Raw genomic sequence first — 25,537 nt, 5'->3', positions numbered from 1 at the left:
ATCTCATCTAATTTATCAATGTAGAAGAAATATGACAATTCACCATCTGCTTTGATCTACTTAATTTCATCAGCTAAAACATTTACTTTTTACTTTTCTAATACATTTAAAAGCAACATTTTGACTTTTAACTGAGTAAATTTTTTTTACTGAATATTTCCTATTTTAACTAAGTAAGATTTTACACATTATCTATACTTTCACTTAAGTATAAGTTATCAGTAGTTCACTCCTGAATATGCTAGCCTGTGTTTATAAGGATAATGCATGGACCACTAAAATTATTTTTTCTGTGTGTAGAAAGAAAAAAAAAACATTTTGTATCAGATACCTAATGATACACGGCTTCTCATCATTGATAGGCGTCACTTTGACCAATATGTGCCTCTGGAGCTGGTGCTTTCCATCAGACAGCTGGATGATGAAGCTGTCCTGCTCACTCTCTGAGTCATCATGTAAATACATCAGTGTCATACCTGTGAGGACAGAGTCACCAAGAGGTTCAAAATCTGCGGTACATGTCACAGAATGCAATAATGACCAGAGTTTCTGATTCATTCATTCATTTATTACATGACTGTACCATTTCTGAGATCTTCCATGGTGAAGACTTGGACCTGAACCTCTGTTCCATGATTCTGGATAGATCTTCTATAATGAGCTACATCATTACCATGAAGCCCGCCCATGATAGCCCCATGTTGGGGCTGCTGGATGATGCGAAATGTTAACTTATCTCTGGGAACATCTAAATCCACAGCATTAATAATGGAGGCATCCAACTCCTTCATGTCTCCCTCTCGGACCTGCAAAACACATCTCCATATTTACTACTATGAAGGACAGACAGCATTTTCTCTAATAAGATGTAGCACATATACCAAGAGGTGTGCTTCATAATTATAGTAGTCACTAGGTAAAGAAATGTTTAAATTTTAATAATTAAAATAACATAACATTATCTATACACTGCATATTCCAGGGGTTTGATCCTCATGAAGGCCATCATCATATTAGCCAGGAAAAAACTCAAATATTTAATCATTTAGTTTATTTTAGACTCACACTAATGTTCCTGGCTAGGAAATCTGGGCTTTCGTCATTTGTTGGCTTGATGATGATGTAGAAGGGGATTGCAGAGGATTGGTGTTTGTCATCAGAGATGTATAGCATAAATTGGTCAGCAGTGGGTTCAGTCCTTTGGTGTCTGGACTGCACATAGTTTATGTGTCCATTCAGTACATCCCTATAGGAAAAAGAGGCTGAGTGACAGAGCAAAGTTGGTTAGTGAGCTTATTTCCTCTACGTAATGTTTAAAACTTAAGACGCAATTCTGGGTAGTCATTCATTAGCAGCCCATTCAAAACCATAACAGTGAGAGCACTGACCAATACTGATTCCCATGTTGCTCTTCTCAAACCCTGGACTAGGCAGAATGTTCTCAATATAGCCAAACTGTGGTGTAGTCACCAACACAAGCTGCAAGTCCTCCAGAGGAGTGTCCTGGTCAGAGGCTCCTATATGTGCTACAGTGATAGAAGCAGAGCCTCCCTCATCCACCTGAAGCACTTCACCTGTGGAGAGAGAAAGACTTTTCATGGACAATGGGCCCATTATCATTATTAATGTTCATATATCAAAGGCTATTATATATTTATTGTTTGAATTATAGATATATGTCGGGCTAAACATAAATAATATATGATTACCTACACATATCTACCTTGTATCAACACTACTATGACCTTTTTAATCAGGTACCATAACATATAGGTGCACTTTGTGGATATACTGCCTGTAGCACCTTTGATGCTATGCAGAAACTGTTGCGCCTCCTACACCCTGTCCATCATTGAAACATGACCATATGACCAATGCTGGACAGATGTGCCAGTTCCAATTCTCAACACAGCAGTGACTAACAGGGTAGTGAGACGTTAATGCGTGATGCGGTCATAAAGAGCGGCTGTAATTATACACCTACAAAGTGTACCTAATGTACATGGTATGTGTACCTGAGTGTAAGCAGCCAAATCTGTGCCAAATCCACTCTATGATAAATCCTATTTTACTAGTTAAATGCATCTTGATTCAACAAGTATAGCATTTATTATTAAAAAAAAAAAACATTACTTATGTAATGACAGTATGCTTCAGTACTCCTTTCTTACACTTTGTGGTCTGCGGTCTTAAAATCCCTTTCAATAAATTAATGATCATTTGCCTCACAATTAGAATTGATCAAATAAGGTATACCAATAACAATGGATGGTGGCTGGTTGTCCACAGGATAAACAGTAATATTGAGGTCATAGATTAGCAAGGAGTCCTGGGGATGTTTTGTTCGCCCATTAAACTGAGAAGGTCTGTCAAAGCAGCATGAAGGAACTGGATCCGTCTGTTCATCAGAGATCACAAATGTGATGGTGTCATGACGAGGGAGCAATCCAACCTCCAGGCCTTTGAAATGTTATTTATATTAGTAACTATTCTCATTTCAGACACCATAAAACCATGATGCAGTTAAATACAGACCAATATTTTGCAAATCCACAACAGGTCTAAATATGTTTTAATTATTATGGAAAGCAATAGGTGAATAGGTGAGAGAAGGAGTTAGTTTTAGTACCTGTATGTTTGTAGCTGATGATCCTGGTTTCTATATCTTCTTGAAAGAACCTGTCTACCACTATACCATTCTTTAGCACTACACCATGATACGGCTGGCGAGCAATCAGATAGGTCAGTTTGCTGTCATCACTATCACCATCTGTTGCATAGATGTACTCTATGGTGATCACAACTTCCTGTCCCTCTGCACACTCTAGAACAGTCTTCAAGCCTGGTACCAGTGCTGGCATTTCATCATTGACTAGTGTTACCTGTCAATGAATATTAAAGTCTTACACTTAGATATCATTTAGTAATAGTTTTGTTAATAAATACAACAAGTAAATGATTTAATGTATGTTATTTATTTTACCTTAATATGTAGAACAAAGTCAACTGAATTCACCCCATCTGTGGCTATACATTCAATGTTATCTTCCTCTGTCTCTGAACTATCATGGTGGTATCTGTGTGGGAAAAATGCATGACATCAGGATTATACACATATTGGAAATTCATTCACATGTTCATAATACCAATTATGGAAATTTTCAAGTAAATGAGAAAAAACCTCTGATCCTGCTAATAACTGAAAATGGTGAATGAAATGCTGTCATGTCTGACCTAACTTTAAGGCTTTTCAGGTCTCTAACGGTGAAGGTCTGGCCTTGACTCAAGGGTGCACCATCCAGATACACGTCCCCATGCTGAGGCCTTCTCTTCAGTGCCACACGTAGCGAGTCCTCCAGAGAATCCACATCAGTCAGGTGCAAGTGATCTGCACTGACCCAGCATTCTCCCCCCTCATCCACAATCAACTGGTTCATGTGCACCTAAGAATAAACAAAACACCATTATTCACACCTGTATGTAGCTACTTTTCATTTGACCATTTTTGTGTATGCTTCACATAAACATGATGTACAGTAGCATTACAAAGTACAAAGTAGTGCAACTGTCAGTAAAGGTTTCCTATCATGTAGCTAACATAGTCAGGTCCATAAGTATTTGGACAGTGACAATTTTTTAAATTTTCCGCTGTACACCAACACAGTGGATTTGAAATGAAGCAATCAAAATGTGAGTGAAGTGTAAACTTTCAGCTTTAATTCAAAGGATTTAACAAAAATATTGCATTAACCTTTTAGGAATTACAACCATTTTTTACTGAGCACCTCCATTTTAACAGGCTCAAAAGCCATTTCTCAGGCTTCTGCAACTGAAGGCAGCTGCAGTAAAGGCCTGGCAAAGCATCTCAAGGGAGGAAACTCAGAATATGGTGATGTCCATAGGTTCCAGACTTCAGGCAGTCACTGACTGCAAAGGATTTGCATCCGAGTATTATTAAAAATAATCCTAATATTTATGATTGTTAGTTTGTTGAGGTACTCTGTAAAAAATGGCTATAATTCCTAAACAGTTATTGCAATATTTTTTGTTAAAGCCCTTGAATTAAATCCTATTGCGGTGGTGTACATAGGCAAAATTACGAAAATTGTGTCACTGACCAAATACATATGGACCTGACAGTATGTTCTATTTAATACACACTGTTCAATCAGACTGTGTGGTCTGAACAGATGGTTCCGGGGTACCTCCGGGGACTGGTTGTCTACTGGCAGCACTGTAATGTTGAAACAGATTCCAGTGGTAGTTCGGCCCTGCTCACTTGTCACAGACAGCACAAGCTGAATATGCTGAGGATAAGGCCCAATGTCTTGGAAAGGAGGCATATAAGCCACTTTCATGTAGTTGACAGCATGCTAGATGGAAGGAAGAAAGCTGTTAGCATTTGCATCCCCTAAATGGCCAAAATGTGAGAAAGGGAACAAACCAAAATTTTTATTTTTTAACCTGTGTGAAAAGTCTAAGCACGGGGGCATTGGGATCCTTAGCCAATTTTGGGATGCTGTCAACCAGGAACAACCGCCCTGCATCAGTTCCCCTGGCAAACAAGTAAATAAACAAATTTTAAAAATTCTAAAGTTGTATTTAAAAAAAAAAATTTAGTGTGTGTTTGTTTTGCACTTAAAGGCCACCATACAATATATAGGCTATTAATAAACCAAAACATGACAGCAAATCAGACAATGCAAGAAAAAATTGGCAAGTACTCCTCTTCTGTAGCGCAGTCTGTGGTGTTCCTCAGGGATCAATCTTGGCACCGATATTGTTTTCACTGTATATGTTACCCATGGGATCTATATTTAGGAGATTTGGTGTATCATATCATTGCTACGCTGACGACACTCAGCTCTACATACCACTTACACGTGATGATAATTCTGCTGTAAATCAATTAACTGCCTGTCTCCTTGAATTGAAAACATGGCTTACAAATAACTTTCTACATCTAAATAATGATAAAACACAAGTTGTTTTGTTCGGATCAAATGGCAAAACCTACACAATCGATTTGGGCTCTCTTACCCCATATCAAGTCCACGACGCTAAAAATCTGGGTTTTATATTTGACTGCGAACTAAAGCTAGATAAACAAATGAATGCCACTGTGAGCTCCGGCTTCTACCATCTTTGTAGATTAGCGAAGGTTAAACCCTTCCTGAGCAGGAAGAGTTTTGAGACTGTAATACATGCTTTCATCTCTTCGCGACTTGATTATTGTAACTCGCTTTATTATGGCTTGCCGGTCTCATCTATACAACGACTTCAGTTGGTTCAAAATGCGGCTGCCCGTTTGCTCACAGGCAGTCGCAAATGGGTACATATTACACCTATCTTACGCTCGCTGCACTGGTTACCGTTCAGTACCGTATTGAGTTTAAAATTTTGCTTTTTGTGTACAAGGCTGTTAATTGTCTTGCTCCTCAATATCTTTCAGAGTTGCTTACTGTCCACAATCCTGTCAGATCACTCATATCTCAGACTGCACGTATGTTGTGGATTCCCAGAACAAGACTAAAATGTAGGGGAGATAGAGTTTTCTCTGTTGCTGGTCCCAAACTATGGAACACTTTGCCTCTATCTATCAGAACTGCTTCTACAGTGTCTGAATTTAAATGTCTGTTAAAAACTCATCTTTTCTCCTGTGCATTTAAATGATAGGTGATTGGGTTGTTTTAAGGTTATATGGATTTTACTGTTGTATACAAGCCTATGCAATACTAATGCAGCGATTAGGTCTGTGCATTTTTAAATGCTGTTAAATTAGGTTTATGCTTTATGTACAGCACTTTGGTCAAAGTTGTTTTACATGTGCTTTATAAATAAATTGAAAATTGAAAAAATTCAAAAACACATCATTAAGGTAGATCCTTATTGAATACTGCATGATCATTGCAGGCATATGACTATCACAAGGAAAAAGAATTGTACTTTTTCAGTCTGTTATCTAATTGGTCTAGTGAAAACTGATTTAATGCAGAGTTACTTATATTACTATATTGAGGTGTAATTCTTTCTTCTGAATAACAATGCTTCCTTTAGGGTTTTAAGCATTCACATACTCATTAATGCTGTGCCAAGTTATTAATTTAGGCTCATGTTTTCTCTTAGTCTAAACACCCTCCAGTTTTCTATTTTCTGCACTCTCTCAGACTGAATTCACTGAAGCCAATCAGAAATGAGCATGAGATGTATTTCCATTTTCAGTTAAAACTGCTGTGTTTGGGGTTTTGCTGTTAGATTTTCAAATCTGATGTTGTATTTTCTTCCACATCAAATTTGAAACCAAAAAGTTAGATTTTCCAAATTTGATGTGTTTTTTGTTTTCTTGTTACATTTTCTAATTTGCTGTTGCATTTTTGGTTTGTTAATGTGTTTTGCACTTAACATTCAACATAATATTGATCTTAAGATCTTTGAAAAACATCCATTACCACCTACCCGTAAGTGGTAGTGTAGAAAGGTGGGGTGGTAACCGTGTAGGTAAGCTCACTGTCTGGTGACTCCACATCAACAAAATGCAACTGCTGCTTGGTTAAATATACCACATCTGTCTCTTTGACTATCAGATGTCGAGTTACTCCTGGGGCCTCTTTAGGTGGCTGATCTGGGATAGGTTGAATCTGAATCACAATGATCTGCAAAAGATTCATGGGAATTAATTTTAAAAATAAATAAATAAAAGATGCATGGGGATTAATTCATACCCATATATGAAATCCAATGTGAAATGTCACTTTACGCAGTAGAAGGGCCTTATCAAATAATTAATGTGTCTGGTGACAGTGATAGCAGGATTACCAGACTGTGCTTACAGGATTGGTGTTGGATGTGTCAACAAATTATACCTGAGGCTCTGAGAGATTGGGAGGATCATGAAAGTCAGATAACACCACTTCAAAAGAGTCATCAAATACTTCATTGCCAAAGTGCCTGTAGTAGATGATGGAATGAAAGAGATCCTTTTGTAGAAAACGCATCACAGGATAACCTACAAAGAAAACATGTATCCACCAAGATGTTAGACAGCATACGTAGATGGCAAAAACTAAGCTAAGTAGTTGCTGTTGTTTTTTTTTTTTGTTTTTTTTTTAAAAATAAAAATAAGCTCTTTTTAACCTGTAATTCCTGGACCTGGCAACTTCATGATCTCCCCTGCTTGAGGAGGCTTAGTGATGTTGAACAAGATGTAGTCATCACTGGAGTCCATATCTGACGCTTGAAGTATAGAACCTCGAAGAAGAGCCGTTTGTCCCTCAGAGAGTTCCAGGACCATATTGGTGATGAGGAATGGTGGACTGTCATCCTTGGGTAAGATGTTGATGGGGAACTTGTGTCTGGTCTGGTGGCGGCCATCAGTGATCCGAAAGACCACAAAGTCTTTGGTGGTATCGCTGTCATCATGGTAATAGCGCACCACTCCAGCCTTAATGTCACTTACAGTGAACATGAACCCTTTTCCACCTAAAGCATATTAGTTCTAATCAACCACTAATGCAGTATAAAGGGATGATCTTTTCAGGATAATTGTATCAATAATTAAAGTAAGAACAAATGATTATCACACACCTCTGACAGTCAGTCTTCCATGCTGTAAGCCATCCACGGTGATGATTCTTACAGCCTTTAGATCATCGTTGTCCACAATTTGCAGCTGATCCCACGTGATGGGCCGAGACTGACCTTCTAGGAGACTGAGACCTTTGGAAATTTCAGCATTATTAGAATCAATATTCAGTGGTCAGGAAAATTATTTAAATAATGTAAACTGTTGACAAGTGTAGCTAAACCTGTGGTCAATCAGGATGAAATACTCACCCATGTTCCATGACACTCTTGGTGCATTTGTGTCTGCTGTCCTGACTGACACATGTACCATAATAGGTGAACTTTTCTCAAAGTAGAAATCATGGACTTCAAACTCTACCTAATTGAGTAAAGGCTAAAGGATTAGTGACAGACAACTGCAGTTGCAGGTTCTATGTACAACTGTACAACAATGGGTTTACCTATTATAGGGTTGCAACAAATATAACCCCTTTAGAAATCTATGAATGCCTAACTAACCAAAGTACAGTTAAAGAACTAAGAGTGCAAGTTGTACACTGTGCAGCAAAATTATCCCAATGGTGAGTAAATGTGCTTTTATGGGTGAATTATGGTATCTTGTATAGTGTCTAGAAGGTACCTCATAGTTCCTGCGTTGTGTATGGCTAGAATTGGGAGGCTGGTAGCTGATAAGCATTTCATTGAGGTCCACCCAGGTGAAGGATGATATGGGCTTGGTGTGATCAGACAAATGAGTGATGAAGCCCTCACTGGGAGGCTTGGTGATATTGAACACAAGCCTGTTCTTTGGGGTCTCAGCATCTTCTGCATCAAGGATGGCTGTGGACAGTGGAGTCAAGATGAACTGATCCACTTCCAGGATGAACATGGACATGAAGGCAGGCTTTGGGGGCTGGTTGGTTACAGCACCTTTAATGGTAATGGGGATCCAGGCTTGCTCTGACTGAATGATTAAAACACATCATTTAAAAACACAATGTGTAATGAGATAATAAGTGGAACTGGCTTGCACACTGGTCCATGCTTTTGTCATATATACCTGGATTATGCTCCCACTCCTTGTGTCTGTGAGGTCCAGTTTGATAGCAATGTAATCAATATCAGGTGATGGAGGATCAATATGCTGATAGCGAATGCCCATCATTAAGAATTCTTCGCAAGACACTTTTGTAATCGTCACCAATTTTAGTCCTTTCAAACAGTCTTCACTCTTGCATTTGGCTCTGGCTTTGTTTTCTGAAGAAAGGGTAACAATGTTAAGAAAATGAACTAAAATATCCATGAATAATGTGGATCAAATGTGTACTTAATTTTTCCAAGAAATGTGCTATGCTGGCTCTAAACAGCATATTTGGTATATAGTGCATAGCTTACATTGGAAGATGTCATACCTAATTGTTGTCGAATTGAGACAAAGCTGTCTGGTTCATCTCCTCTTGGCCCTTCTAGCTTGTCAGGTTCACCAGTGACCAGCTGACCATGTCCAGGTAGACCAGATTCTGGTGTCATCACCCTAATAGTACACTCTATGTTGGGTCGATGATCATAGTGGAAGGACATCACATTACCATCAAGCATATTGGAAAGACCATAGAACTCTGGAACTTGCAATGTCTGTGGTCCCAACTTTATAATATTACAATCAGGTTCCATGATCTCAATATGGAGTGAGAACAGTTCACTATATGTCTCTGTCTCTGTGAATCTAAAATACAAAACATTTAGGGTTTAAGTAAATAGCTAGAAATGAAGGCTGTAAGTAGACAATGACGCAATTCATTTTGTCATGGTTTGATATCTTCTCTGCATGTATCAGATAAATTACAGCACTCAAACAAAACACATACCTGTACAATCGAAGTTTGACAATATCTTCTTTTAAAATAGGACAGCCATTATGAGTATATTTCACCTCATCAGCCAAATAGTGGCAGTCAAAAACCTGATGAAAGAATAGCAGTTAAGAAATGCACATAAAATCACTTTCACTGGCCTTTGCAAAAAGACTAAATTTGTTAAATTAGCAGAGGTGCTTTAATAATACTATAATAATGCAACATAAAAAGGCAATTTTTTCACAACCCCTTCTGTAACTATGGCATGGCGTGGTGATACACCACATTCCCAAAGTGTTTTTGCAAGCCACGTGAAAATAACAAAAGACACAAAAAGCACTAAAAACAATTGTTTCTTAACAGAATGCAGACTTGAAGAATTTATGTTTCACCTTAGGTTAAATTGCTTGCTGCACTTTATGGGAATAATTACAAGCATAAATTATCCATCCAGTTTGAATTGATATTGCTGTATGAGATCACTGAGATTTACACGTCATGTTGATGTGGACAAGTTGAGAATTCTTCACCTCAAACCTACAAAGGTTGGTGTAAAGCATGTACACACCTACACACCTGCCAGATTAAATTAGCTGTTTACAATACAATAACTCTTTCAACCATTTCCATCTGACTATAAACCACTTCAAACTGTGGTCAGATTGCATCTAAATTATATCTTTCAGCACAAGTTATTCAACCTCAAGAAAAAAAATGCAAGTTCTGCAGGCTTTCTTAATAGAAGAAAAAAGAAGAAATAGAAGAGTTAGGTTTTCCCAGTTACGCAATGAAAGATGTCTGATAATTAATAAGGATATTTTGCCTTAATTAAGGATATTACATTATATCTCCAACTTCACCCTTGAAAATTCAACCACCAAAATACATATTTTATCTAAAGTTGTCTATTCTTTTGTGCCATCTATAATCAATCACAGACTATTAAATAGCCATGAATATAAAAATTCTGCTTTACTAATGTCCTATTAAGCATAAAACAGGAACTTTAGATGTGCCTAGGACAATACAACAAATCTGTTGCACAGTGGCATTTTACAAGTGAGTGCTGATCTGTCACCACATTCTCATTTATCCAGTAAGTTCACTGTGTATGCTGAAGGTAGGTCTAAATAGATGGCCAGACTTTTAAATGTGACATGTGAATTACACCTGCAGTGTCCTTATTTCAACTATACTAAATCTAACACAGGCACTTTTTTCCACAGACAAGCAGACTATATTGCTGTTTATGTGTGGATGTCTTTTCTATTAGCATGCTTAGTTTCATGGTTAACACTTTTCAATACCATTTAATAACTCACAGGTATTTATGGAGTGACTAATCAGGAACAAATTAGAAGTACTACATTAACACCCAAATTACTACTGTTAAATACTGTACTAATGAATACTGGATATTTACTCAGTAAGTAACAATAAAGTGGTTTGGTATTCAGTGAGGTTCATTTTGAATTAAATAATAATTACAGAGTCTTATACTGTAACTCCTAAAGAGCTACCACATAGCTACTCGTTAGTAATTAGTTATCATGTGTTTCACTCCAGATCCTCATTAACCCCTAATGAAAGATACAGTGATACTTCAGTCATTATCTAATGTGTACAAATTACTTAGTAATATTTGGAAAAGATATGGAAGTAAGACACAGTCATATATTTATGTGAGCCAGCTCTGTGATTGTGAATGCTGATTATTGAGAAGAAGCACTGACACACTCCTGCAAAATTGAATGATGGGAGGTAAGAAATGTATTCTAATAGACTCTTGTGTTCATTTGAAGGCCAGTGTGCAAACTGGTTCCTACTGCCACATATAAAAGTTCAAGGAGAGCTTGGACAAGACAATGGTCAATACGAAGTGCATGGACGTCTGCCTTCTCTGAGCATTTTACTTTTATACAAAGGCTAAAAAATATTTATATTGTAGTAACTGAAGTGCTGGAGTAGGCTACTTTGCATCAGCTAGCAGTTCTTCAATAGCTGGAACTGATGTGATTAGTACTTATTTGGTAGTTAGGTAGTAGTTCTCCAGGATTGCTTATTTCACAATGAACTGTGAACTTTATTATTTTATTATAACTTAGAGTAACTGCCCAGTATCCATTAGCAGTAAATAGGAGATAATATAGGACCACTCATTCGTTCCAACATAGTCCCTGTAAGTTATTGAACAGTATTGTAATTGTTACCATTTTATGTTCAAAGCCTGTGGGTCTTGCACTTTCAGGTGTTAAGACCAAAAAAAGATAAATTTAGCCAGCTGAAACTGAGGGAAAATGACAACTTCCCTTCGGTTAAGGCAGAACTGATAATTAGCTGGACTAGGTATTCAGCTCAGACTTTTCAAGCATAAATCAATATGTTCTGAGATACAAACAGAGAGTGAAAAATCAGGGATAGTACCTGAGGGGACAGTGTGCCAACACGTTGGGTTATAGGTTCATTCAGAACCACTTCCAGCTTGCAGGCATCCTTCTCTCTGGGTATGTGGAATTGCAGATCTCCTTCCTGCAAGAAAGCTGACTGGCCTCTCTTCACCCGCAGGCCATGGTTGGTCTTCACAAGGGAGCAAATGCCAAAGTGCAAAAGTCCCAGCAAAAGGAGAAACCAAAACGGCCACATATGAGTCCTTTTTTGAAAAACCATTCTTGGTTTGTAAATTCAAAGTTCCTCATATATTTTTCAGTTGGATGGAATGCCTTTTCGTTGTTATGATGCTTTGTTTCAAATTGAATGATTTATATCCGTCTTCTCTTAAGACATTTTCGGTATATTATCACATGTTCAGGGAAGATCTGCAAGTAAAAAAGTAAAAATACTTAGGCATTGAGTATTTGCTGTATTTTTGCTTATTATAATACATTTGAATAAACCAGTGAAAAGCAATGGTTTCTAGCTGCAGTGCAATGGTTTCTAGCTGCAGTGCAATAAACATTTCCTCCCATCTCTGAGAAATACTTCACTGGCACTTCTCCTTGACATGTTTGTTGAGAGACAGGAAAACAACCCAGTCTCAATGAGGTGAGACGTCAAGTTGAAAGATGACCTTTGACCTCAAGTCCTAGATTAGAAGTCATGGGGGAGTGGGCTGTCTAATCTGTCAGCATAGAAAAAACAACTAAATAGGGTTAATTTCTCCAACTACAGTTAATTGCCAAAACCTCAAAGAGGTGATAAATGGCTTCCCCTGAACTAAGTTATTCTTGTCATGAGTTGCGTTACATTACACAAACTGAGCTTAAAAAAATGTGACCGTTAGTTCAGCGATGTACAAACCTAGACACTGTAGGTGATATTGCTGAGATCAATGTCAGAGTTACATGACTAGTGTGAAAGCACTTAAATGCCTTGGAGACATAACAGATTGCTATCAGCTTTGCCTGGTACTAAAACTTTTTGTTGCAAAAAAGTTAAAAGGTCTATCATGTGGAAATGATTTTGTGAAGCTTGATAAACTCTGCTCGCTTAAACACTCCAGTTGTATAATACAGCTGCTATCACATACATCTACTCTAAAAAATTTACCAATGTAGTCTCCATAAAGTTGTAGTTTATTTAAAACCACAGTAATAATGAAAGTGGTTGAAATATACAGAGATGCCATGCAAAAAATCTGACATTGAAAAAATATGCTAAAATATTAATCTTTCAAGGTTTAGAGGCTGTAAATGCGACAATGTAGTATTTGCAAAATGTTCGGCACTCACTTGAGTGCTGTCCAGGACAACCGTACGTTGTGAATAATTGCGTAGGAAGTAATGTGTGTAATAAGTTTAGTACGTATCAGTACGTATCGCTCAGTACTGTCCATCTGTGATGAATCCCATAACAGTGAAATATGTTGGTTATGAATTTTGCCTTAACAGAAACATGCCTGATACTGGGAAGCAGACATTTCCCCAAGGCCGAACTATTGTTAAACTCACTTCCAGTCTTTCTTTTGGAATAACATCATACTTTCATTGAGTGCACATGTTAACACCTGGCTGTTCACACACACTGTACACATTTAAAGTCTCCTAAACAAGTATACTTAAGGGAAAAAAATCCCATTATCTTTTTAAAATCTATTTTATTTTTAAAATATATTTTTGATTGTAAACAGTGAACAGTTAACACTGTTATTCAGTGTATTTATGTGAATATATGAGAACAAAAACCATACTATAGTTTGGAGCCGAGATTTTCTGCACTTCTCCTCTTGACCAACCTTAGGATTATTCTCCTGATCTCTTCAAGAACATGTTCTATAGGGTTTCTAACCTTACTTCCAATGTAGGGGAAAACTCAGATTTCATCAGGCAGCTTCACTTTTTTCCAAGCACTGATCATAGATTTCTACCTGTCCTAAAGTACCACAGACTTCCCAGATGACTAAGATCAAGCTCCAAACATATTTTATAGCTGCTTTTCAAACTATAATGACTGAAGACAGGGATTCTCTGTAAGCTGTGTTTCGTCAGTGCCAAGACTTATTACATGTGATGGAAAGCAGCATGACTGGACCAAAAAACTACCATGAAGCTGGAATGGCTGGAGTTCAAGGAAGCACAGCATGCCGTGGAGACCAGCAGATTTGAGTCACTCATCACCTTAGTGATATAAGAGTAGAGTAAGAGAGGGAGATAGGATAAACTGCCAGAAATGTGGTTTGAACCAGAATCCTTGGTTTAGGGTCTTAACTAGAAAAGTCCAGAGGCTGCAGAGCCTAAAGGTGAGAGGTGAATTCGGCACTGGTGGAGATTGTGAACATCAGTCCTTGTCCTTCCGTGTCACTGATGCAAAACCAGTAAAAGTTGTTTTCAATTTTAACTTGTTTCGTGTTAATATCACATTACTCAGACTCCACAGTGAGAAATTTAATCAAAACTTGACTGAGCCTAAGAAAGTAAATTAAATTATTATAGAAAACTAATTTGCAGTCCAGAAAGAGCAAAAGATTTGATTTGAGGAAAAGAAGAAAAGCCAAGAAAAGCCACCAACAAACATCAGACTAACTCCAACATGATAAGCAGTGAAGCCAATTTCTGGAGACCTAATGTAAGTTGAGCCTACACAGCACTGCAGGCCAGGATGCCTATAACAGAGAGGATTAAGTGTGAGGTCTGTGGGTTATTCACCAAAAAGGGCCAAATTCCTTACTGCGCTTGGGGCAGATTAGAAGTGGGACCTTTCCCATCTTTAAAGTCCTCTCTGAAAACATTGTGCTTCATCAATCTGTGGGCTTGCTGTAGAATAAACATCACTCCCTATGTCTGCCCAAAAAAAAAAAAAAAAAAAAAAAAGCCACTGGCATCAAAGTTTACCAAAACCAAAAACTGTGTATAATGCTCTTTTTTTTTTTTTTTTTTTAAACAAAACAATCAACAAATGTATCTTTCTTATACGTGAAGTGACTGTTGCCTTAAAACACAGATCTTATCTGGCTAAGTGTTGGAGGTAGAGAGGAGGGTAAGCAAACTTAATGTAACATAATATACTCCATCCATCTGAAATAAAAATGCTATTGTATACAGTGTATATGATGAACGATGAGTGGATATGAGTATCTGCCTATTGAATAATGGTTCTAATTGGTGCAGATAACAGAATAACAAGTCCAAAATGAACAGAAATGTTTTTGTGGAGATTATAATATACTAAAAAGGAAAAGAAAAAATGCCCAGTCAAAGCCCAGCTGTGCTCTACAATAGAAAACACAATGCCTCTTTCCACTACATTCCCAACACTTTACCTGATCGCACAACAAGATCTCACAGTTCCCAAACCACAAACATTGTTCTTCAGGGCAAGATTCAACATGTAAAGACATCGTCTCTGATTATACCATTCGCCTTGTTTACTGTGATCTCGCAAAGGTTTGGACCAAGTTCAACAACCCATGAGCTCAATGAGGTCTGCATAGGGCAGCTTACTTGGAAATCCGTTTGTGAGTTCGAAGCTGTACCTCCTACTTAATAAAAAGCTTGAAAACAGACTTAACATTGAATCAAGGATAGTAAGGTTATATAGTAAAAACTGTAGATAACATTTGGACTTGACTATCCTGAAGAAAAAGTGTACATTTCCTAAATATTTTACATATTCAGGTCACATTTAAGCATTAACAGCTCATACTCTGTTTAATTAAGCCAGTGTATTAGAATTGGGTATATTTAGTGTGGAATGAAAATATCTTACACTTATATGGAACGTGTAACTTAATTTACCTACTTCAGAACCATTCGCTAGAGTTTCCCATATGCATAAACATACATGTGGGTTTACATGCATATTGGTTCAGATTAGTAATGAGATTTAGAAGTTCCGAGCAAAGGGAAGCTAAAAGCAGGCAGGGTGGGTGGCCAGCAGTCTGCACGCTCTCTGAACTGTTGCATCTTAGCCTCAAATTCCATTCAAGCATGTGGGGGCAGAGTTTCCAATAACAAAATATATGGGAAAATAAATAAAATTAAAAACACAACTCTGACAATATGTCACTGGTTAAAAACATGCTTACTGGTTTATTAAAAAATCTTTTTAATTACAAAATCTTATTGTGATTAAACTTGTATTACTAAAAGTCTTGGAATAAAGTCTAAATCATAATGTATAATATATTGTGAGCAAAGGTTTGAGCATCATGAAACTCTACTTTCAGAGAAGAATGCCATGTACACACATCTCTGGCAGTGTAAAGATCACGGGTATAACTGACACTACAGCACAGCAAACTATAAGTTCCAGAAGACACAATTTTGCGTCATACAGAGAAAAACATGTGGTGTTCCTCTCTTGACAAGAAGGGTCTATCCACAGCTGGGAACAAGTGGAGACAACGGCTGGAGCCTGCAAAATCGGAAGCCTGTTCTTCACAGCGCTGAGCCCTGCTTCTCATCTCACTAATGACAGGGTCCCAGACAGCCAACTGTTTCCAAAGCAAAGATGAGTAAAGCACAAAGGGGTGCAAGGGGGGAGGCAAAAAGCTGCTTCTCCTCTTTCTAAATAGCTTCAGCCTCCATTTTTTGGCAGAATACCAGGATAGCCTTGTCCAGTGTGCAGAAATGTTAAGGACTCCTGGGCAAAAAGGCCAGTGCCAAATCCAAGTGGAGGTTGTGCACTTGTCTTAAGAACACTGCTTAGGTTTACACTTGACTCTGACCCTGTGAAACTAATCTTTTGCTGAAGAATGTCCCAATGTCCCAAATTTGGTCAAGACTGAAGTCAGTATTCTAATGGCTGAAGTAGACTAGTTAAACACTGGAATCATGAGCAATCAAAAATAAGCACAAAAATTTACGAAATTGTGTGGACATCAAAGTAAAACCAAGAAAGAAATATTCATACCATGTCTCATTAAAGCCCTCATGTTTTTTGTCAGGAAAAAAATGACCAAAGGTTATTTAAATGCAATGTTAAATACCAAAACTGCAAACAGTATAAGAACATTTCTATTATTCTGTTATGAGCTTTCTACTTTAACACATTATTTTAGAAACAAATCTCTGCTTGACAGCTGTCAATGGATGTGTGGCTTTTCTAAACCAGTCACCCTCCATTGAATTAATTACCAGCATCATGCCTGCATTTATCATTCTAAGACATAGACACAAGAACAAACAGTTGTGTTCTTACCTAATGCACAAACCGCAACTCTATCTCCAAAAACCCTCCACTGCCCCAGAGCACTCCTCTACCTCGCACAGCAACTGCCTAATTGAGCAAAGAGCCTCGAGCAGCTTGCACAGAGACAGAGGGAGGGAAGAGGGAGGCAGTCTGTGTGAGCACAAGGGAGGGAATCAGAGATGTTGTCCCACTCCACAGAGTCCAGAGGGAGGAGTGCATGGAAGTACAGAGTCTCCTAACAAAGGGAGAAATGCAGAAGCAAGCAGAATAGAGACACAAACACAGACAATGTAAGATCAAAGAGAAGAGAATAGTGAATGTTTTCAAGACTGCAGGACGTGACAAAGCCTGTACCATTAGATAATTAAAGACTGAAGGAAGAGTGTTGGATCTTTCATCATAACTGAACTGGAATGCAGGCAAAAAGTGCACATGCATTTTTTTTTTTTAAAACTACTTTTACTATAAGTTTAATGTTATGGGGAAAAATGTGAATTTGTACATTGGACTTTTTGCTGGATAAATTCAACTCGGGCTATAAGAGAGATTTGTATTGTTGGAATCAAGGCAGATGTGACAAACACTTTCTTTCTGAAACCACCAGCAGTTAACTATTCAACAGCAAAACCAAAATGTTTGGGTGTAAATGAAGTAAGTTATGGTTAAACCAACAGCTGTCAAGTCCAGACACATTGCTGGCCTCAGTTTCCTGTGTCATGTGACCTTTGACTTAAAAATCACTGCCAGTTAATAGATCAACTAAATCTAATCAAGAATAACATTCCACTCTATTTGTGGGGTTTATGATTAATGAGGAAGAGGGAAAAGCTATAACTGGAGAGTAAAACGCTAATATTCAGTATGTAGCCATCCACATGAGTGCATAAAAAGCTATTTTTCCTAACATGCTCCAAGAAAATTACAGAAGATTACAGAATAATCACTGATTTAAAAAAAAAAAAAAACAGATGGCTCTTGCACTCTTCTTTATGCAGTAGTGAAAATCTGAATTCAATAAACCAAGACACCCCCCCCCCACCAAAAAAAAACAAAAAAACATACAATGTCCCAGTCCTCCCTACTTACAGGAAAGGAGTCTTTATGTACATACAGCCTATTATCTGCTTCTTTCTCTTCCTGGGGCTTGTTGGCACATGGCAATGTTTTAAGAAGTAAGTAGATCCAGGTTCACCTTCCTCACACTGAAAAATAGCCAAGGTCACAGTCTGTGTAATGGAGGCATAACAACTATTTTCCCTTGATAACTGAATTACTATGAGAATTATCAGAATAGTGAATTTGGATCAGATTACAAACTGAAGTACTAAATGTTTTATGAGGTACTTTTAGTTAATAAAAACTCAATCTGTTGATTGGGTCTGTGTCCATGCCTGCATTCTACTGAATACTGAGGCACAAAAAGTAAATTTTCCTTGAGTAGTTTATATAAAATTCATTAAAAATTGCTTGGGGGAAATATAGCCACAGCAACACATGACCAAAAACTCTTCTTTTTCCATTTGGATTACAAATGACACACGTATAGTAAGGATTACTCATTTATTATAAACATTTTATTGCCCTTGAATTTGTACTTAATAAATTATGCTCCCTCACTAGAAAAATAGTTACTAGAACAAGTTAAGTAGTTTGGAAGCTTATTATTCTCAGAAAATCAGTACTCTTATTACCTCCCTAAGATAAGTGTTTGACCTCACAAAAGAACAGCTATTAGACCTATAATTTCCTTTAAGCAAGTGTAAACCCTTTTCATAAAATCAAGGCATGTCAGCAGTCGTGCTAAATGATGAAGTTTCTGCCACCGGGCCCCTATTTGGGAGGAGAAATAAGCCATTGATCATGTTTCTCTGACAGCACTGACTTATACAGAATAGTAAAGAAGACCAAGGGGAGTAAAGAAGCCAAACAAGGGGCTGGAATCACTGAAAAGCTCTGAGTCAAGCTGGACAAGTTAAAAAAAAATGCCTCAAAAACTAGGATCATCTTTCTGGATTCATTAAGAAACTACTTGCAATGTTCTGCTACTAAAACTTCTTAATAGTACAAGTTTAACTCACTAGTTTGTATTAGATGTTTCTAATGCCAAATGAATAGTATTAAAGGAAAACACCTTTTAATGAAAGCAGACCATTTTGGACATTGGCTGAAATGGTTCCCACTTTCAAAGGAACTTTTGTTGAATTTTTCAGTTTGGTGGTGTTGGTGCCAACTATCCACAAAACACTACTTTAGAGACTGATATCTGGTTATACATGAAGTCATTCTGTTAAGGGGCAATATATGGTGTGGCGTGGAACACAAACCAGGTTGTATACACCAAGCCGTGGCGTTAGCCGCTGAGCTAACGCCATAGAGCAAGAACACTGAGGGTCGTAGTGCGTGTGGTACTGGCTTGGGGAAATTCACAGCCTACGGCTCAACGCAAAAGCACCACAGTGTGACGGGGAAAAACAACTCAAATTAGCCTTGTTTCTGGCCGAACTTAAAGGCACCAAATGAGAAAGGAACAGTTTCTAACTTAAGAGCCAAATATTAATCTCAGAGTCAGGTTTCTCTGTCTAAACTCCTGATTATTTTTTTGCCTTTCATTTGTTTTCTCTTTAGTTCTAAGCTCCTTTTCTTTCTTTCCCTCAATGTTTTTTCTCCCTTTTCTTTCTAAACCTCAATATTTTCTTCTTTAATTCTACATTCCTTTTCTTTCTAAACCTCAATATTTTCTTCTCTAATGCTACACTCAGGAAAATTACCCCTCAGAGTAGCATGGCGCTGCTCTGTTATCTGGCACAGCTCCATGTCCGCACGCGCAGTCATGCAGTCGGAGGGCTTATGAAGAGGCGTGGCCAGATGCTGCACGTTCACGCTGATTACCTGCACGAGAGCGCTGCGTTATAAAAGCCCATGCAGGTGGCCGCGGATTTGCCTGAGAAGACACCCGTGGTGTTACACCTTTATTCCTTTTCTGAGATTTCATGTGCTGGTTAGCTACTTCCTGCACTTGAGTACAGCTGAAAATGAGCGCTTTTACTTACTCAACTACATTTTAGTCTAGACTTTCCACTCCTTGTTAGAAATCTCAAACATCTTGTGCTAGTTTTTCCCAGACAACCAATCCCATCATATGTTTCTGTATTTTGATAGTATTTATTAAAGTTAATAAAATATATAATAAAAAAATATAGTAATATAATATATAAAATATAATATAAAAATATAGTTCTATATTTAAAATGTTCAGTAAAACCCACACCAGGGGTGAGCCTCTTCCCACATTAAAGTTTAAAAGAGAAAAAAAGACTTGGGGAACTCATTGGTGATGTGGTTGTGATTTTGCTTGACTTTATATGAATAGGTATGAACATAAAAATTAGTTGTGTAAATTTGTAATTGTTAGCCCATGTGTCCTGACTTCTGGTCTCAGTATAAAAAAATCTAGAAACATTTACTTCCCTTAAATCTACTTTGGCATGTAAATACTTGACTGTATTCACTATACAACTTTCATTCAATTACTTTCAGTAACTACATTCACTCTTATTTGTGTAAAAAGTGAAAGTAGTTCACTTATAGTTACATTACATTTTGCCTCATGTGAATTAATATGTTTCAGCATGTATTAAACCTATACTGTATTAATTCAGTCAATATTGAAGAAGAAACAAAGGACTACTGAAGTACAACAACTGATTAAATTAATCAACACTGACATCTACTGTTTAAACATGTGTCCCAGAAAATGACTAACTGCTTTATCCTGGTCAGGGTGGTGGTGAACTCGGAGCCTATCCCAGCAACACTAGTTGTAAGACACTGGTTAATCTAAAAAAAGACACTGGTTCTATACACCCTAGATGAGATGAAAGTCTATTGCAGGGCATCACAACCTAACAATAAGTGCAATTTACAATCACCAGTCCACTTATCTGTATGTCTTTGGACAGTGGATCCCAGAGGGAAAATCACATATACAAATGTCCACAAACTGACAGGATAAAACCAGGACATTGGATCTTAATCCTTGAACTCTCAACAAATACATAAACAACCACATACAACAATGCTATATGAAAACATATTACTTCATAAAAGCAGGCTTTCCACAACCAAATGGTGAGTATCTCTATTTGTTATAAACAATTCACATAGAAAAGCTTGTAAAAATGTTCAGCATGTTGAAGAGAAGCTTTGAATCCACAAAAAGAAAAGCGATCATCCCCCAAACCAAAACAAGACTTTGCTCTGCTGCCAGGAACAGCACGGACACAATGCATGTCAAATGGACTGTAACATTCCAGGCATTTTCAGTGTGAGCGGTAATTACTTTCTCTCTAGGGTGTGTGGTGTGCATTTTGTGAATCCTTCCCACACCCAATTAGCAAATGAGGTTCAGCTTTCCTACTGCTATTTCATCTTGTGAGGTACAGACCAAGAATCTCCTCTTTATCTGTGTTAAGCTTTTAAACATGGAGTTTAAAAGATTTTTATGTTTGTATACGGTTATAACCCTGAATGTTGTCAGTGGCTTGAAGTTTGAAGAGAATCTTCCTGAAGATTTTGAAAACAGGGATCTTAGCAAGGCCATTTTGGAGATGCTTCACATCAATAAACTGTCGGTCCCTCAACAAGCGAAGCCACATCCGTATATGAAGCAAATTTACCATCTACTGAGCACACAGGAGTCAAAGCAGAGAAGCGATTCGGATGGGACTCTGGTGCAGAGTTTCCGTAGTGTACAAGGTAAGAAACTCTCCATATACTCTTTAGCACAGGAAACTTTACTAACATTGATCATATGTGAATAATGAAATTGTAAAAGCTATTGCATCAATACTTATTCATGTGTCTACTAACTAGGCACTAAATATAGCAAACCTGGTTGGATCTGGTTCAACTTGTCATACTTACAGCCCTCTATGACTGTTGCTGAGCTGATCTTATTGAGAAAAACCCTACACCCTGAACCGCTCACAGTAACAGTGGCTGTACACAGCCTCTCCTTTGGAGCAGGGAACCTGAGCGTAAGCAGCCCCCTCACTGAGCACCTGCTCACTCTGGACCAACTTCCCCCTTCAGGCTATGATGTATTCAATGTGACAGCATCTCTACCTCATCAGGTCCATGAACCACACATCCTGGGCTTCCAGCTGCGCTTCAGGGATGAAAGTGGCAGCCTGGTGCTCCATGAGGCTCTAACACAGAGCTTGTACTGCTTAAACACAAGCTCCCTAAGTCAGCCTCTGCTGGTGACCTACAAGGTGAAACCAACCGAGCGGCAGGTCTTTGAGCGCAGGCAGAGGCAGTACTGCAGAGAAAGCACTCAACAGATAAAACAGTATTCGCAACTGAGACAGCAGAGAAGCACAAATGACACAGCCTGCAAGCTTTATGAACGTCTCATTGACATACATAAGACTGAACTGGGTCAGTGGATACTGCAGCCAACTGCATTTAACATCAGCTTCTGCAGGTAGCTGAGATGGGTTTTTTTTATTTTTATTATTAAACATTTTTAAAAATCATCTATTTATGTAAGTATTCTGTTACATTACGCTATATGTTTATTTCATAGGGGTTTGTGCACGAAGGAACAGGCAAAACTTTCTCTGGCTGATCAGACACCAAAGGAAAAGCACTTGGAAAATGACAAAAGGTATCTGTACTTAAATAATTTGTCATCTACATTTCATTGCATTTAAAACAGAATTTTTAAACAGAATCTGTTTATAACCTTGTGCTTCATTCCAGGCCACACTGCAGCTCACAGGAGACATCTCCCCTCACAGTGATGTATCGGAGCGCCACAAATGACATCATCATAAAGCAGTTAAGAGATATCAGGGCACAGAGTTGTGTTTGCTCACCCAATATTAGATCTAGTATTAATGGGTGAAGTAAAACATTGATACCTACTCAAATACAAAGTAGTGTGTTGGCACAGAGTGTGTGGATTATAATTTCATTATCCAACACAGCCATAAAAAATATAACCCGTAAACTAATTAAGTAAGAATTATAAGTTATCTGAAGTTGATTAACTTGTTAATAAGAGTTGCTTAAGAGGTCATGAGGTACTTGGATAATATAGTGGTTCCTAATACCAATTATGATCACCCAATGCATGGTACATGTTTATGTTCCATGCTCTGGACAACTTGATTCACCTCAATCAAGTAATTATAAACACTTCCAAGAATGAGTCAAATGTGCAATGCATCTGGTTACAATAACTAGATCCTGACTAACACTTTATCTGAATGGTTCAAACTTAAGGCCTTTATGAAATGTGCATAAGAATTGCATAAATATCTTAAAGCAATGCTGGAGGCATGTCAGTACTCAATAGATATCATTAAAGGAATTATGTGACTTGGAAGAGAGAAAAAAGAGAACCACCCTTAATTATCATTCAGCACATTCATGACACTTTGAGTTGTAAGGAGGTATACAATGTGAATATAAAGATGTAAAAGATACAGTACAAATATATAATCTGCTTCTTAACAGTGTTATAAATGTTATATTGATTAACACCTGATTTTGGGAGTATTAAAATCAAAGTCAAGTTGTATTAGAATGGCACAACATAATAGTAAAATAAACCACCAAGACCTCAGCTGAGTGGCATTCAATTTCATGCTCCTATAAGACTTGAAGACTTAAGACAGAAGCTGCAGTAAATACATCTTCCAATAGTTAAGATGACAGGTGGACACTTTACACTTTCATGAATGTGCTATTAGTAAAGACAAAGTAATATATTTCATAAAAGCTGTTATGTCATCTCAAAGGTTTTAAAGCTTACTTAAATCCTCCAGTAGTGCTTTATAAAATATTTATACAATGCTTATGAATTCCTTTAAAAGGTAGCCTGCATGGATGTACATTCATACTTTCGACCACAAGAGGACAGGAATTTCTACATTTTTACAAGGACTTTTTTTATAATGTATAACAATGTATAATTCTTATTGCTTATATATGGTTATTCTCTGTATTATAAACTGAAATACAGTTCAGTTTCATTAATTAGCTACAGCAAAGTGACTACTGTAATATAGCTATTTTCCAATGATTAAACATTTGTTCTCTTGGCAGTTATCATAGACCATATCAGAATAAACATTGCTTATTATTCTGTGCACCCTCCAGTAATGAACAGTAATGAGAGGAAAAACTAACTGTTCTGGGATTTATAATCAGTTTAAACTCACCACCGAGAACCACTTACACTGCAAAAGAGCCTAAAAATGCTGCAGAAATGAAAGTGACCATAACATAATCTGACACAAGACTGACCAAGGGTTAGGCATTTCAGCAGTTTGGCAATTATTTTCTCTAATTTGTTATCCTTTCAACAATGCTTCCTCTCAGACTGTAATATTGTAACCCACATTAATTGAACTTGACAAATGAGCACCACCTGGGGAGCTTTTATATGTCCAGTAATAAATGTACTTTATACTTTATGGGATTTCACCTGTTCTCATTCATGTGCACAGTATAAGGCCTGAAACATCACATGGCAGCAAGTTGCTAGTTCTATAGCTAGCAAATGAAGTTGTGAAATGTTGTGCAGTCCTATGGCTAGCAAATGAAGTTGTGATATGATTTTTGTTACATAATGTGTGTAGTGTCTGAAATTAAATAGAAGGAAGGCCGCACCATGTACAGTTTACATTCAACAAAAATGATTACAGCTAAAAATTTTCACAGCTACACTTGATACTTGAGAATTTCTACTCTAAATTTATTTAAATAATCAACTGGCAAAGACCAACATCTTTGGATGGTTTTGGGGGAACACTGGTAATGAGCTGTTCGTTAAGAGACAGAGTCAGCTCTTATTGCACTGACTCACTAGAAAGATGGAATATTCATCACTTCAGTCTGCACTTGAAGGCGTTACATGTTTTGGACCAGTGGATTGCTGTCTCCCTCTGCAGGAGAGCCTCTGTTTCTCATCCTCCTGAAGGTCCCTCTGAAACAACTGAACAGTTGAGACTATGGGTAGGAAGACCCCTGTTTTGTTTTGTTTTCAGATGATGCAGATCCATACAATCATATTGACTGTTTGCACTGACCAATCACAAATGTCAGTGTTTAGTGTGTGTATATATATACATACACCTTCTGTACTGCTTATCCTACACAGCATTGCAGGGAGCCTGAAGTCTATCCTAGGGGACTCAGGGCACAAGGGGAGGGACACCCTGGACAGGGTACCAACCCATCACAGGTCACAATTGCAAACATGTGCACACACGCACACACTACAGACAATTTAGAGATGCCAGTCGGCCTACAACACATGTTTTTGGACTAGGGGAGGAAACCCCCAAAGCACAAGGAGAACATGCAAACTACACACACACACACACACACACAGGGTGAACACAGGAATCAAACCCCCAACCCTGGAGGTGTGAGGCAACAGTGCTAACCACTAAGCCTGTATGTATGTTTGTGACAAACAA

At 37.7% G+C, this 25,537-nt stretch overlaps 2 protein-coding genes across 4 annotated transcripts in view; one reads left to right on the top strand and one right to left on the bottom strand.

Annotated features, from left to right (window-relative positions):
* Nucleotides 1-19,931, bottom strand: part of frem1a (Fras1 related extracellular matrix 1a) — a 29,126-nt gene extending 9,195 nt beyond the window's left edge. The window contains exons 1-23 of one of the 3 annotated variants that reach the window (XM_026935846.3): nt 19,814-19,920; nt 18,132-18,247; nt 17,055-17,280; nt 11,844-12,235; nt 9,432-9,526; nt 8,976-9,289; nt 8,624-8,820; nt 8,204-8,527; nt 7,834-7,942; nt 7,585-7,716; nt 7,135-7,479; nt 6,864-7,006; nt 6,457-6,653; nt 4,465-4,555; nt 4,206-4,373; nt 3,235-3,443; nt 2,984-3,077; nt 2,630-2,882; nt 2,257-2,460; nt 1,389-1,574; nt 1,066-1,262; nt 584-806; nt 332-476 (exon numbers count right to left, since the gene is read on the bottom strand). In XM_026935846.3, coding sequence (XP_026791647.3) covers nt 332-476; nt 584-806; nt 1,066-1,262; nt 1,389-1,574; nt 2,257-2,460; nt 2,630-2,882; nt 2,984-3,077; nt 3,235-3,443; nt 4,206-4,373; nt 4,465-4,555; nt 6,457-6,653; nt 6,864-7,006; nt 7,135-7,479; nt 7,585-7,716; nt 7,834-7,942; nt 8,204-8,527; nt 8,624-8,820; nt 8,976-9,289; nt 9,432-9,526; nt 11,844-12,086 — 3,869 coding nt within the window. In that variant the 5' untranslated portion in view covers nt 12,087-12,235; nt 17,055-17,280; nt 18,132-18,247; nt 19,814-19,920. Of the gene's footprint in view, nt 1-331; nt 477-583; nt 807-1,065; nt 1,263-1,388; nt 1,575-2,256; nt 2,461-2,629; nt 2,883-2,983; nt 3,078-3,234; nt 3,444-4,205; nt 4,374-4,464; nt 4,556-6,456; nt 6,654-6,863; nt 7,007-7,134; nt 7,480-7,584; nt 7,717-7,833; nt 7,943-8,203; nt 8,528-8,623; nt 8,821-8,975; nt 9,290-9,431; nt 9,527-11,843; nt 12,236-17,054; nt 17,281-18,131; nt 18,248-19,813 lie in introns of those variants that run through there. The other 2 variants (XM_034303317.2, XR_004577948.2) reach the window with 2 other exon arrangements.
* A 1,430-nt stretch (nt 19,932-21,361) lies between these two features.
* On the top strand, nt 21,362-24,471 carry LOC113540602 (bone morphogenetic protein 2). The gene is made up of 4 exons (XM_026937184.3): nt 21,362-21,800; nt 21,918-22,530; nt 22,633-22,713; nt 22,809-24,471. Exons 1-4 carry the CDS (start codon nt 21,443-21,445, stop codon nt 22,951-22,953), a joined length of 1,197 nt encoding a protein of 398 aa, XP_026792985.2. The 5' UTR covers nt 21,362-21,442; the 3' UTR covers nt 22,954-24,471.
* The last annotated feature ends 1,066 nt before the right edge of the window (nt 24,472-25,537 follow it).

The sequence above is a fragment of the Pangasianodon hypophthalmus genome, chromosome 4 (assembly GCF_027358585.1).
Source record: "Pangasianodon hypophthalmus isolate fPanHyp1 chromosome 4, fPanHyp1.pri, whole genome shotgun sequence".
Lineage (NCBI taxonomy): Eukaryota > Metazoa > Chordata > Actinopteri > Siluriformes > Pangasiidae > Pangasianodon > Pangasianodon hypophthalmus.
Note: the sequence above shows the minus strand (reverse complement) of the source record. Positions and strands in the feature narration are given on the sequence as shown.

Excerpts from the sequence above, each read along its gene's own strand:
- LOC113540602 (XM_026937184.3), top strand. The coding sequence starts at position 21,443 with ATGAGGTTCAGCTTTCCTACTGCTATTTCATCTTGTGAGGTACAGACC. Across the intron at positions 21,801-21,917 it reads GAGTTTCCGTAGTGTACAAG|GCACTAAATATAGCAAACCT; the intron begins GTAAGAAACTCT and ends TCTACTAACTAG. Across the intron at positions 22,531-22,632 it reads TTTAACATCAGCTTCTGCAG|GGGTTTGTGCACGAAGGAAC; the intron begins GTAGCTGAGATG and ends TTTATTTCATAG.